This window comes from Aulostomus chinensis, chromosome 15, assembly GCF_037954235.1.
Source record: "Aulostomus chinensis isolate RoL2024-O1b breed Wild chromosome 15, RoL_Achi_v1.0, whole genome shotgun sequence".
NCBI lineage: Eukaryota > Metazoa > Chordata > Actinopteri > Syngnathiformes > Aulostomidae > Aulostomus > Aulostomus chinensis.
Window position 1 is genome coordinate 2,637,053 of NC_141334.1, and position 12,631 is coordinate 2,649,683.

General features: G+C 48.7%; 2 protein-coding genes across 5 annotated transcripts; one reads left to right on the forward strand and one right to left on the reverse strand.

Moving 5' to 3' along the window:
- Window positions 1–1,100: 1,100 nt before the first annotated feature.
- On the forward strand, window positions 1,101–5,450 carry pgap2 (post-GPI attachment to proteins 2). Its single transcript, XM_086226674.1, has 6 exons — window positions 1,101–1,453; window positions 1,980–2,148; window positions 2,232–2,481; window positions 2,968–3,074; window positions 3,550–3,658; window positions 3,744–5,450. The coding sequence occupies exons 2-6, from the start codon at window positions 1,981–1,983 to the stop codon at window positions 3,872–3,874; spliced, it is 765 nt and encodes a 254-aa protein (XP_086082800.1). The 5' UTR covers window positions 1,101–1,453; window position 1,980; the 3' UTR covers window positions 3,875–5,450.
- Window positions 5,096–12,548, reverse strand: rhogb (ras homolog family member Gb). Of its 4 annotated transcripts, none has more exons than XM_086226675.1 (5): window positions 12,408–12,548; window positions 8,055–8,149; window positions 7,402–7,555; window positions 7,081–7,251; window positions 5,096–6,956 (listed from the first exon to the last, which is right to left on the reverse strand). In XM_086226675.1, exons 3-5 carry the CDS (start codon window positions 7,528–7,530, stop codon window positions 6,681–6,683), a joined length of 576 nt encoding a protein of 191 aa, XP_086082801.1. In that variant the 5' UTR covers window positions 7,531–7,555; window positions 8,055–8,149; window positions 12,408–12,548; the 3' UTR covers window positions 5,096–6,680. The 4 variants fall into 4 exon arrangements, with proteins under 4 accessions (XP_086082801.1, XP_086082804.1, XP_086082803.1 ...); XM_086226678.1 differs by having other exon boundaries at window positions 8,055–8,145; window positions 12,408–12,417; XM_086226677.1 differs by lacking the exon at window positions 12,408–12,548 and adding an exon at window positions 12,364–12,382.
- Window positions 12,549–12,631: the final 83 nt, after the last annotated feature.

The following is a 12,631-nucleotide window of genomic DNA, read 5'->3' on the forward strand; positions in this document are numbered from 1 at the left end:
TCAGGCTTCTTCTGTTTTCACCCTGATGACCTTGAATGACCTCCCCGACCTCTGTAGGCTCCTTTGGACGTATGCGGGTTATTGGACTTGGTTGTCCCCTGGATTGGTCCATTCTTAGTGCGGTAAATGAACTGAAAAGATTTCATAGGTGAAAGGTCAAAGATCAAAGTTGCTGTCAACTCACATGTATGAAATATCTCTAAAACGTCCAAACAACAAATTAACAACAAATCTGGAGTTATGATTGAACTCAGCTGCTCTCTGTCTCCTGTGTCAGGGGCCAAGCAGGAGTCTTGCTGTGTTTAAGTTCTGCTGGGTTCGTCACTCCAGCTTGAACTCTCACTTGAATTTGATTGAAAGTCTCCCCGGTAAAAGAGGCAACAAACTGCATCCTCAGTCGGTGGACCAGCTGAACGTTGATCCCCCTCAGCCCTCCAGCTAACGAGACTCTGACAAGTTTAGATTCTTTTTCTGGTCAGTGTCAACAAAAAGTAGAGATAAAAATTAGAAATAAAAACATAAAACGGTTTTAAAGCCATAAACAGACAAGAAACAGAGTGTGTTTAGACTAATGGAAGGAAATACTGCAGACAAAAGGACTTTCTGTTTCTGTAACACACACACACACACACACACACACACACACACACACACAAGGACCAACTGTGCGGAGACGTCGCAGACACACAAACGACTCCATTATTCACATCAAATATTTCCCTTTTTCGTCACTTTGTCTCTGAGCCCTTAAACCGACGCTCGGAGAGGCTTTTAATGTGAAAGAGCCAAAAGAATGAAGTGATTTGAATTATTGGCTGTACAAAGAAAAAAAAGATGTGTTGGCAAAAAGGGGTTTGAGCGGCAGAAAGAAGAAGCCATGATTTTCAATCCAAAAAAAAAGTAAGGTTAACGTCTTCTATGGGGGGGGGGCATCAGACAAGACATAGTCTGACGTCATCCAATTAGTAAAAGAACCTGAATTTGGTAAAATCCCTTTTTTGTCTTATTGTTTCCTGCATGAGCTGTGTGTGTGGAGTGGAAACTCCCGTCCAGTAGGTGGCGGTGACACTGTTATAAGCTAGTTTGCGAACTGACTGTAAACAATTGACGAAGTACAAGAAGAAGAAGAAGAAGACCAACAAGAAGGAGAGGGAACCCGTGCTCACCGGGGATGAGGACTAACCGAGTCCAGTTTGGACGGAAAATTAACGAACTATTGAGTGTCAGTGCAGACAGACCTATCAGACTAGCCGAAGAGGAGGCAAACATTTCGCCACATTTTTTTTTAATCCGTGTTAAGACTAAATTGACGTTGTAGCTGATTTAGCTCCGGGCTAATGCTAGCAGCTTGCCTGCTGAGAGCTAACATAATTAGCTGCAGGGGTTAAACAGAAGCTTAACGTGGTGAAATGAGCGTGAACCGGAGTACCTGGGCGGTCCGGTGGAAGTGAAGGTGAGTTTGCGACTTATTCGGTAGCGGGAAGCCAAAAAATAAAAATTAAAAAATTAAAAAAAACAGCCAAAACCAGAGGACGACCAACTTCTCAGGAACGGGAAGTTCAACTAAAGTCACTGCAGTTTACCATGTGAACGTTGTCAGTAAAGATAAAGTTGTTGGTATGAGAAACGGCTAAATATCCAGTTCTCAGAAAGTAGCTGCTAATTAGCTCCTGCCACTTGTCTTTAAAACTCTGAAATGCTGGAGCGAAGAAGCGCATTAAATGGACTTTTAATCATCGTCACGATGTGTCGTGGTTCAGTGTCTCCAGACGGCCTCTGCACCTCCGTCCATGCCTGCAAGTGTCTGATGCTGACATCCGCGTAGATTGGTGGCTGCTGCTCATCTCCACTGTTAAACTGTTGGGAGGTTTCTGCGCTGGCAGTCCGTGGTTGTCCGCTTAATATGATGGTGGTTCCCCCCCTAAACATGTGAAGTTCATATAAGCACCCCTGTGTTGAGCTGGCTGCTGTTCCCTCAGGATGCTCGGGGGGCAGTACAGCAGCCTGGACCGGGACCGGCCCCTTGTCCGCGTGTCCTACTCCTCCTTCACGCTGGTGACGGTCCTGCTCCCTCTCATCGGCCTCGTCGCCTGCCTCTTCATTTCACTCGTGTACCACTTTGAAGAGTCAACATACACACACTGCCTTGTAAGTTCCTCCACAGACAGAGAATAAGAGGTCCGTTGTCTCTGATGATGCAACGATGTGCGCTTCCCGTCTCCACCATCCAGGTGTCTAACTACCTCCCCTCCATAAGCGCCGCCATTAGCTGTGTACCCGAGCGCTACATCTGGCGCTGCTGCATTGGCCTGCACTCAGCGCCACGATTCCTGATGACTGCCACTTATTTCAGTTTTTACCGCTGCTGCTTCGCCAAAAAGCTGCCAGAGCTGCTGCTGAGCGGCTTGGTTCTCCTCTGCAGCCTCACCGAGAACTCTGGCCTGCTGCTGCTCACATACGTGTCGTCCACCGAAACCTACAGTGAGTAAAACGCACTCTCCTGTCACGCCGCAGGCCCCTGACACTGCTGACTCTCGCATTGATTGGCTACTAGACAGCCAGTCGTGTTGATGTGGGCGGGTTTGAGCAGCAGTAATCAGCCTGCATCTTCCTTTATGTTTAACCGTTTTTTTTAACTGCCTCAACTTCCTGTTGTTGATTAAAAATTCAGCAAAAGTGTCTTTGCACTGCAAAAGAACCTCTTAAGGCCAGAACTCCTTCTGGTCCATTAACGTCGCCCCGGAGAACTCTGCCAGTTCAGGCTTCACCTCTCAGTGCTCTACACTCACAGTTGATGCTGTTGTGATTGTGAGTCGAGATCAATCGGCGACTCTTGAGCTTCCGTTTCCTGCTGCTGTCCAGATGTTATCAAGTAGCTCTGCTAATCACATCTTTCCCTCTGCCGAGCACGTGGAGCTGCTCTGTTGCAGGAATGTGACCCATGAGTAAATCTGCCTTCTCTTGCAGTCGTTCATAAAAACGGCTTCATCGTGTTCACCGCCAGCTCGCTGCTGCACATGCTCCTGACGTGCAGACTGTGGCACGTGATCAGTAGACACAGTGTGAACCCTGAGGTAAACCCAACTTTATTTATACTCGCACTGAATTGACAAACGCACAGCCGATCCAAACTGAGACTTAGGGGAGTCTTCAGGGGTAAAACTGACACATTGCATGTTACACAGCACGTCTCACACCACCTGGTGATACTTGGGTAAAAACTGGGGCTTCGCAGTCAGGAAGCAAAGCCTGATGGCCGTTTGTAGCTCCTGTAACTGTCAATCATCAAGACGTGGTTGTCGCCAGAGGAACACGAACAGCTGTCAGGTTCTGCTTCCTGTCCTGTTGTGGGTCGGGACGTTTCATGAATTATCGGCTGTGACTTGTCAAATATAAGTTGTTTTTAAGAACAAACTCCCTCACATCGGGCACAAAGGTGTGAATGGCAGGTGTTCGGGTACGCCGTCGTGTCAGGAAGCTTGAACAATGTGTCTTCTTCTTCTGTGGTGATTACCTGTAAACCTGATGCGACCTTGTTGTTCCTGCCAGGAAACTAAATCATACAGGTGGAAGGTGCGTCTCTTTCTGTTTAACGTGAGCTGTTGTCTGGCGGCGGCGTACTTCTTCAGACGCCACAACGAGCTCTGTGAACCCGGGGGTGAGTTTTGGCCGTGCCGCTCTGCTCTGAAGGTCTGTCGCTCTCGTTGCCCGTTAACCGACGCGCCCTGTCTGTTGCCTTCCAGTCTACACACTCTTCGCTCTCTTCGAGTACCTGGTGGTGTTCTCCAACATGGCCTTCCACATAACCATCATCTGGGACTTCAAGTCCAGGGAGGTGATTGTGGCCACGCCCCCAGAAGACAAACGTTACTGAGCACAATGGAACCCAACCAGGAATCCAGCAAAAAAGACACAGAAACTCCTCTCTGAATACTTGAACTCTTGCAGGTGAAACCTGAGCGTTCATCTGACTCCTCGGGAGGTTTGACCATCCGCCAGCACCCTGATGGAAGCGTGGAGGTGGAGCGTCTGTTTTTTTGTTTTGTTTTTCTTTTAGACATTTTAAAGATTTTTCACGTGATGCAGTTGTTTTTAAATAAACGACACTGCCGGACTTTTCCTAAATGTGTCATTTTATTTGATTTTATTTTGTTAAGCTCACCGACATTAGAGGTCTTTGAGTCTCTCAACCTTAACCTCAGGACGCCAGCTTCCCAACAACCAATCTTAATCGCATTCGATTTACCACAGAATTCGAGGGGTGGAACTGGGAGTGACGCAGAAGCAGGAAGGAGAAAAAGAAAACGCACAGTTCGTTCAGAGCGACACATCTACATCTAGGAAGTCCAGCTTCAAAGTTTGGTTACACAGTAAATGATTTGTGCGGCGACCGCCAAGCCTATAGGAGTGTAAGATATGATGTCATCATCGTTATTGAACATGAAATCTCGGAAACGTCGCCACCCTCCATCAACAGCAGCCTCCGTACTGGACACGCCCTCGTTCAGTCGGTGGGATCATTCCCTGTCAAATGTTGCCAGCTCCGCCCTCTCATGTTGCGTAGCCATTAATTCTTCCTCACCGCTGTGAAACAGTCAGTGGGAGCACGGCACAACTTCCTGTGTAGGCTACTGTTTTAGAGCAGAGAAGAAGAAGTCGTTTCCTCTGATGTCAGCAGGAGCGAGCCGGATATGCGTGCGTTAAGGAACACTCCTGGTGACAGTTTTAGCTCGCCTGAGTAGAACATTATCAGAACTGAAGAATGGAGTTCTCCTATTGGATGGGAACTGAAAACACCGGAGGATGTGTGGTTTGTTTTTTTCCCCCAGACTGGCAAGTTGTTTTTTTTTTTTGTTTTTTTTTTAACTATTTAAGCGAAGAGCTGCTGACAAAAATAGCAAAGCAGAAGTTCAGTTTGGCTCTGCTGACTCGTTAGTTTTGTTTTGGGTCAGTGAATCATCCTACTGTCTCAGACTTCATGTGATCGCCTTCTAATTACCCTGCTGAGCAGCGCCCCCTGTGGCCACGGGCGGTTCCGACCCAGTGCCCAAGCCAACGGTGCAGGCAACCCAAGTGACAAACAGAAGATTTCAAAATTTTCTTTGAGTTTTATTAGACAATATGAACAAACAATACTGTGTTTTAAGTGGTTTTGGTCATTTGATCTCTGTTAACATTCAACACACCCTCAAATGTGGTCATGAGGCCAAATTATCTACAGCGGTCATCATGATTTCAGGGGGAAGCAAAGGTGGGCCGCTAACCACCAGTTGGACAACAGAGCTGAGAAAGTTATTCATGTGTTTTTTGATAATTAAAAAAAAAAAACAGTAAGGAAAGGACCGGATATTTTAATTCTGTATGGGAAAATGACTGTGTTCGGGAGCCCAGGATCATTTGTGTTCTGCATCTGTTTAAGTCCTTTTTTGTCTCTGAACGTCAAATCTGTGTTTCTTTTATGCAACTCAATAAATCCAACAATTTTCCTACATAAGCCCTTGTTCTCAGAAAGATAAATTCATCAGCATAACGAGGAAGGCGCGTCATCTCGTCGCTTCTGCGTCACGTCCTACTCTTGATTATAGCGGAATTATTACCACCTTCCAGGTTGTACAGTAGTTTTGCTGAGTATTTTTCTCACTGCTCCGCTTCTCTTACTTCGAATTCACTGAAAAGCCGGTGGCTCGGCAAGCTCAACCCTCCCAGCGCAGCTTGGGTTCAGTGCTGGCCTGTCACCAGCTCGCATCCTCCATCCTCGGTGTTTGGGGTTGTGACGTCTCAATAAACAAAGGGGGCGAGCGAGAGGATGACCTGCAGGCAGGGGACGAGGGCCAGGAAAGGGAAGTGGCTTCCTGCCTGCGAGGAGACGCAGCGGAGGAAGAGACCACGTCCTGAAACACTGACCAGACTCAGTGGACAGCGAGTCCACGCCTTTCTTTTTTATCCGACTGGAGTTTCTCTGTCCTCGTCAGATACGACCTTCAACTCACCGGTTTTCTGTCACGTTCACAAGTCGCTCTAAACCCCCTCTGCTTGGATCCACTGCAACTTTTTGTCCCATTTGGCGTGAATCTGCCTTTTGGTTTTAGGGGGCGTGTTCACGCTACTCATTCGTTAAATGCGTGTTGGTGCGGCTTCCTGTCAGATTTTTTAAATTTATTTATTTATTTATTTTTTGGCGCCCCGCAGCAGGAAAACCGCTCCGCCGTGGACTTCAGGAGTTGTTTTTACTGTTTAAATGGCACAGAGCTCGTGCCAGGAAGGTGACGTCACAGATTTATTTCACTTCCTGCTGTACAGAAACTAAACTTGTGAAATATCAACCTCAGTTAATAAATTGGCTCATTTAGTTCCACCGGTGTGGTGCTGCCTCCCACTGGCCGATAGAAAGACTCACGTTGCCTTTACTTGAACTATAATTCATACCGAGGCAGTCGTCATGACAACAGAAATATCCTTTTTTTTTTGGTACATCAACCTCTTCAGTGACAAATGCATCCAATCACTGCCAATCAATCAATCAATGTCGCGTTTTCTCCTCCATGTCAGACTTTAAAGCCTCATGCTGTCGTTTTAATTCAAGGATGAAGATTTAATCACACACATTTAAAAAAAAAAATCAAAAGTCTCTGGGACGCGAATCCGTGCGACTCAACCACTGACAGGTCCAGTTGGCGGTTCTACAGCAGCACGCAGTGTTTCTTGCTGGCAGCGGGCTGCGGGTTGAGGAAGGCCCTCACGGCCTCCGTGAACACGTCCTTTATACCGTCCTGGTTGAGGGCTGAGCACTCCAGGTAGCGGATGGCTTGGATCTGGCGGGCGAGGGCGGTGCCCTGGTGGTGTGTGACAGGAGACTGGTTCTGCTCCTTCAGCTTCCTCTGAGTCTCTCCGTCATTTCGGAGGTCGCTCTTGGTGCCTACGAGGAGGATCGGAACACCTGGGCAATGGTGAAACACCTGAGGGGGAGAGAAGAGAGACGGACTAAAGACACGCCCCCTCCAGCAACTGTAACACAGGTAAACCCTTCACGCTGCTGTGGAAATAACAAGATGTGAAGGCGAGGGTTGTGTGACCTCTGACCTCAGGATGCCACTTGTGTTTAACGTTCTCGTAGGAGGCAGGGCTTGAGATGGAGAAGCAGATGATGAAGACGTTGGTCTGAGGGTAGGACAGCGTCCTCAGCCGGTCGTACTCCTCCTGACCTGCTGTGTCCCACAGGTTCAGACTGACGATCCTGCCGTCCACCGTCACCTGGACGCACCACAGGTACACACGAACATACAGCAGAGGAAGTGTGTGTGAGACACACTGTGTGAACACACCCAGGAGGAGCATCGTCCACTCCCACCGGGAATCATTCGGTTTCCCTTCAGTGACTCTATTGATCAGTGATCGGCAGACCTGGCTGCTGTAGTTGTCGAACACGGTGGGGATGTACTCTTTAGGAAACGCTCCGGTGGTGTAGGAGATGAGCAGGCAGGTCTTCCCCACCGCGCCGTCGCCCACAACCACACACTTGATACTCTGCATGATGACCTCTGACCCCTTCAGTGACCTGCAAAAGACACACACACAATTTTCACAATCAAAAGTCTTCAAATCACTCCTCATGGGGAGGGTCTTCAGATGGGAGGGGCGTGTCCTAGCAAGCAGCATGAAGGTGATAATTAAAGGCTCAGCTTGGGATTTTCTGTCCTACAAACCTGCCTCACAACTGGCGCATTAATGATTAAAGACCCAGCTGCACCCGAGGAACCACACCCACACTGATGGGACTGGCGTTAAACATCAGCCAGCATCCACCCGTTACAGGCGCGTGGTTACCAGCAGGTCTACTGGAGCTGCAGCGACCTTGAAACTCACAGTCAGCTTTCCTCGCCGCAGCTCCTGTTGCTGCTTCGGCGGCGGCAGCTGTGGATTATGAATTTCTGTGAGCACCGTTCGTTTAAATTCCCCACATATCTCCAGCATATTCCCATTAATTCCCATGGAAATTGTATGAATTTGAATATTCCTGGAATTCCGCGACCCTTCTTACACCTGACTGCGTTTACCTGCCGTCTGATTGGTTGAGTCGTCCCACTCCAGCTGTCAGAGATCCCTCTGTTAACACAGTGTGTTCAGAGACTTGTGGCGTCCCATCGTCTGTCTGCGTGGGGGGGGGGGGGGGGTGGGGGGTGGACAGGGAGGGTTTGTCCTCCATTAGTGTTTGTGTTCAAGCTGCAGAAGGAAACAGCCTCCAAACAAAGATGAGATGTTATCCTACACACACACACGTTTAGTGTGCCGGCTATGCACACATATCAAGAAATCTGAAACACACACACGCGCACACACACACACACACACACACACACACACACACACACACACACACACACAATCATTCAGCTTGTATAAAAACTTCATTTATTCAATAAGACAGGACGGACCTCATTCTCAGAACAAAAACAAAGATGGTGGCAGCGTGAGAGGTTTGGGTCACCGCTCCTTTCCTCAGAAGGACCCGCCGCGACCTCGGTGGAGGACACTGATAATCGACTTCACGCTGTTGACGGCGGCAGTAGAAGGAAGTCGCTACTCGCTATCACAAACAAACCTGCTAAGAATTTAACGAGGAAACAGGATTTAGCCCCGACTGTTTTCCTGGTGGGTTTCAAGTCATCCTCACAACCAACTGAGTGAAGGAGCCCATGACGGTCCTGTTCAACGATGGATAAATGGTGTGAATATCAGGTTTGGAGCCGAGGACGAAAATACTGACTTTCTCGTCTCAGAACAGATGTGTGGGCTGTGAAAGTGGCTCCGCCCAAACTCTGGGGATGGTGACCCCACCCTCCCTTCTCTCAGTCTGGGCGGAGGTCTGCTGATCTCACTGCTGCTGGACGCTTCACCCTCTCATCTCACACTTCTTCATTTTCTCCTCCTGACTTTCCCAAACTCAGAGTGGGACACTTTCCTCGGACCTCATTGGCTCCCACCGTAGATAAGACCACGCCTCTGGGATGGTAAGACCGGGACCCAGAACCGACCCACTTCACCTTGGGTCGGGTTTAACACCTCTAGTTATGTGGGCTCAGAACAGTTCAGGGGTAAAGTTGTAAAACTGTATTTTTCATTTGACTTTGTTCACTTCCACACAGATGTCACATGACCGGAGCAGAGTCTGCCATATTAAAAACGTTCCTTTAAGTACAACACCCGGTCCTGGACTGCGACCCTGCAGGGCCGAGCCAATCACTGGCGCCCTCCTGGACATTCGTGACAATCACCAAACCTGCAGGTGCCCCACCCACCAGTCTGGGCATCATCTGTCAAAACCGCTACTTCCTGTTTGTGTCTGATTGTTGAGTTGCTTCTTCGCGTATGTTCCTGAGCCAGAGTTCCCCAGCACGCGTCACCTGTCTGGTGGAGGAAGACGACGAGGACGGCCGATGTTTCTCATCTCTGCCTTCGGCGGGAAGCAGAACCTCGTAGTGGTGTGAACGACCTGTGAGCATGAACGGGACCGCCGTTGCTGGTACGAAGCCATAGGGTGTAGACGCGACCAACAAACATCAAAGTGTTGACAAATCTTAACATAGTACAACCACAATCCAGGCTGAGGTCAACGTGTCCCCCCTCCTCTCCTGACGAGAACACTTGCAGACCCCCCTTCTCAAGCAGTGCTAAACAAACGATGCAGTAAAACTCAAGCCAGGAAACAGAGGCACGTCTGAGGTTCACGACCCGAAGAATCAGCGGGGACCTGCAGGAACTCTGAAGGGCCGAGAGAGAAACCTGTCAGGTGTTGAAATGATGTCGTTGGGAGAAAAAGGAAGCTTTTGGTAGCAAGATGTCATTGTGGTTTCATGTTGAAATGAACTTCAGTCCTGTTTGACTCCCTGGACACGAGAAACATTCAGACGTTTAGGGGAAATTCACTAATTTGCTCTCTTGCTGTGTCACATGTTCACAATGATGCCGCTTAGACGTTAAATGTGAAGCTAGCAGCTCGTTGGCTCGGCGAAGGTCCGGTCCTGACGCGGTGAAACGGGTCACAGATGCCGAGTGTCTCATAAACGGAGAGGAAGTGACACGTTGCGCGTGTACAAGAGAATCCGCTGAATCACTTTAAGTGTTTTTATATGGTGAAGATATTTACTCGTCTGTCCCATCAATGTGAGACTAAAACAGAGTCGCGAGTGTTTGCAACGTACTCTGCATTTTGACTTTGTACAAAACAAATAAAAACAAACCACGTTTGTGGAAAGTGAAACATAAACCTGGATTGCGTTTATGGACATTCTGCAGTTTATAAAGCTCCGATTTCGATGTCCATCAAGCTGGATTATGTTCTAGACGGGTTCTAGGGAGCCAGTTCCCCCAAACAAGTCTGTGAACCCATGAGGAATAAAATGAAAGCTTGTTCGTAAAATATTCCTCAAAAGTAAAAATTCACGGCTTCTGATCCTGATGATCAACATCCGCAAATATGTTCTGACCAAGACGTCGTGACAGTAAATAAAAGAAACCCTACACGGGTCCTTGTGGGAACTTTATCTTTAGCAGCGTCATTGAAGTGGCAAAAACGAGGAGACAGACGTCCTGTGTGTCCATCATGGTTTTACTGGCTGGTGTGTCAGCATTTCAGGAAGCAGCAAACAGCTCGTCAGCGGTGTTCTCATTCTCTATTTTTATTAAATCTCGCTGGTTTATCACGTCGGCTGACCGATAGAGGAACCGTGTTGTCCTGCAACTGAAGCTTTGACCAGAAAATGTCTTATTTTAGAGCTGCGGCGATTATTTCTAGAGAAACGAAAGGAGAAAGAGAGAGAGGGGGGGGGGGGTCACCTGCACAAGAGTATCAGGTCAACCAGGCTAAAACAGCTCTGCAGGGTATGATGGGATTGTTATGTTTTAGTTGTTGTTTTGTTTTGGTTTTTTTTAGCTGCCAGTTTTAATCGCCTCCACATATTTGATGGCAACCTGACGGTAAACCCATCTGAGCAGGACGAACGTGACAGCTCCTCATCGGTTCATCCGTCTGACCTCGCGGGCCCTGACAGGTCCGGTGGTCGTTTCAGGGTTCGGTCCAGCCGAAGGCGGGAAAAGTTAACTCTCATTAACTCTGAGAGCGGCGTTCGCTCGCAGCTCTCCCTCCTTCTCGGGCCAAAGAGGAACTGCTGTGTTGAAACAGGAAGGGTTTGTCCACCGCTCTGTTCATCCAGCAGCAGCGCGTCTGAAGAGTGTTAACTGAAACTCTAACCAGCAGTTTACGCAGTGAAGAACAGTAAAGTTGTCACAGCACTGAAAGCTTCCTTCAGACTGTTTTTGTGATTAAATTCAGACCGTTTACGGGGACAGAACCCTGACATCTGAGGACGTGCTGAAGTCTGCTTCTGATATCTGGAAGGCTGCTGAATATCAGACCGAACCGGGCTGAAACCTCAGAGGACACCTCACCAGACTGGAGTGACCATACCACCAGTTCCTGGACCAAACTGGTGCCAAAACATCAGACCAGCAGAACAAGCAAGATGTAAAACACCAGAGGACACTGGACCTGAGTTACCAAGCTGCGTGAGGGCTTAGACAAATGAACTGGTCCGAATCAGAGCAAACAACCAGGACTTGTTACACCTGACTGGGGTTAGAACGGGAGGCCAAACCTGGGTGAAACACCAGAAGTTCCTGGACCAAACCTGGACTCTAGGTCCCCATCTTGCTAGGCTGTGACGCCTTTAGTCTGAGGTCACACAGGGTTTGACGTTTTACCAGGCTGTAACACAGCCAAGATTAGACATAAAGGGGAAGTACACTTCAGAATAATACAGGAACTAATTAAACCGGACTCTGAGAAGCAAAAGTCCTCCACCAATGAGGACACAACCTGACACCAACCAGCTTTGATGAATAAACTCATACTAAAGCCGCAGCGCGTATTTGGAAGTCGAACTCTTCCTTAAATGTTCTACATGTTCTACATGCACCAGAACCAGGCGCACATCCCGATGCTCCTCGAGCGGTCCCAGACACACACAGTTTTACTACAGTTCTCGCTCCTGTACTGTGACGTGTATTCGGCCCGTTACTTCAGAGTCGAACTAATGAATGTCCCTGCGAGCGGCATCTCATCCTCCAGCAGAGAGCCGCACTCCTCCGGATGTCCCTGGGATTCTGCTCCGGTCGCTTTAACTCGATACTTGATGGGGACTTTTTAAAAAAAGAAAAAAAAAGCTTTGACTGGTATGAAAAGAAAAGTTACAGGAATTGACAGAACATCTCCGGGCCCCTGCTAACAACGTCGTGACTGATCAATCAGCTGGCGGGAATCAAAGATCGATAACAACCGTGAGGACCGACAAGTGAAGGAAATCTCACCGACACACGAGAAGTTGATCAGGGGAAGAAGAGCGACAACTCACCGGCCACTAATCGTCCTGTCCGGGCGTACAGCTCTGCACAGCCCCGCTCCTGCGTGTGCGTGCGTGTTTGTGTGCGCGAGTGTGTGTGTGTGTGTGTGTGTGTGTGTATGTGTGTGTGAGGGAGGGAGGGGCAGCAGATCGGTCTCCCGGGGTGAAGCGAGTGGGCGGGGCTACAGAGGAGGAAGTTGCCTGTGTGCGGGCCCTCCTCGTGAGAGATAACCGTC

Excerpts from the sequence above, each read along its gene's own strand:
- rhogb (XM_086226675.1), bottom strand. The coding sequence starts at position 7,530 with ATGCAGAGTATCAAGTGTGTGGTTGTGGGCGACGGCGCGGTGGGGAAG. Across the intron at positions 7,252-7,401 it reads TCGACAACTACAGCAGCCAG|GTGACGGTGGACGGCAGGAT; the intron begins GTCTGCCGATCA and ends TGGTGCGTCCAG. Across the intron at positions 6,957-7,080 it reads AACACAAGTGGCATCCTGAG|GTGTTTCACCATTGCCCAGG; the intron begins GTCAGAGGTCAC and ends TCTCCCCCTCAG.
- pgap2 (XM_086226674.1), top strand. The coding sequence starts at position 1,981 with ATGCTCGGGGGGCAGTACAGCAGCCTGGACCGGGACCGGCCCCTTGTC. Across the intron at positions 2,482-2,967 it reads GTCGTCCACCGAAACCTACA|TCGTTCATAAAAACGGCTTC; the intron begins GTGAGTAAAACG and ends CTTCTCTTGCAG. Across the intron at positions 3,659-3,743 it reads CGAGCTCTGTGAACCCGGGG|TCTACACACTCTTCGCTCTC; the intron begins GTGAGTTTTGGC and ends GTTGCCTTCCAG.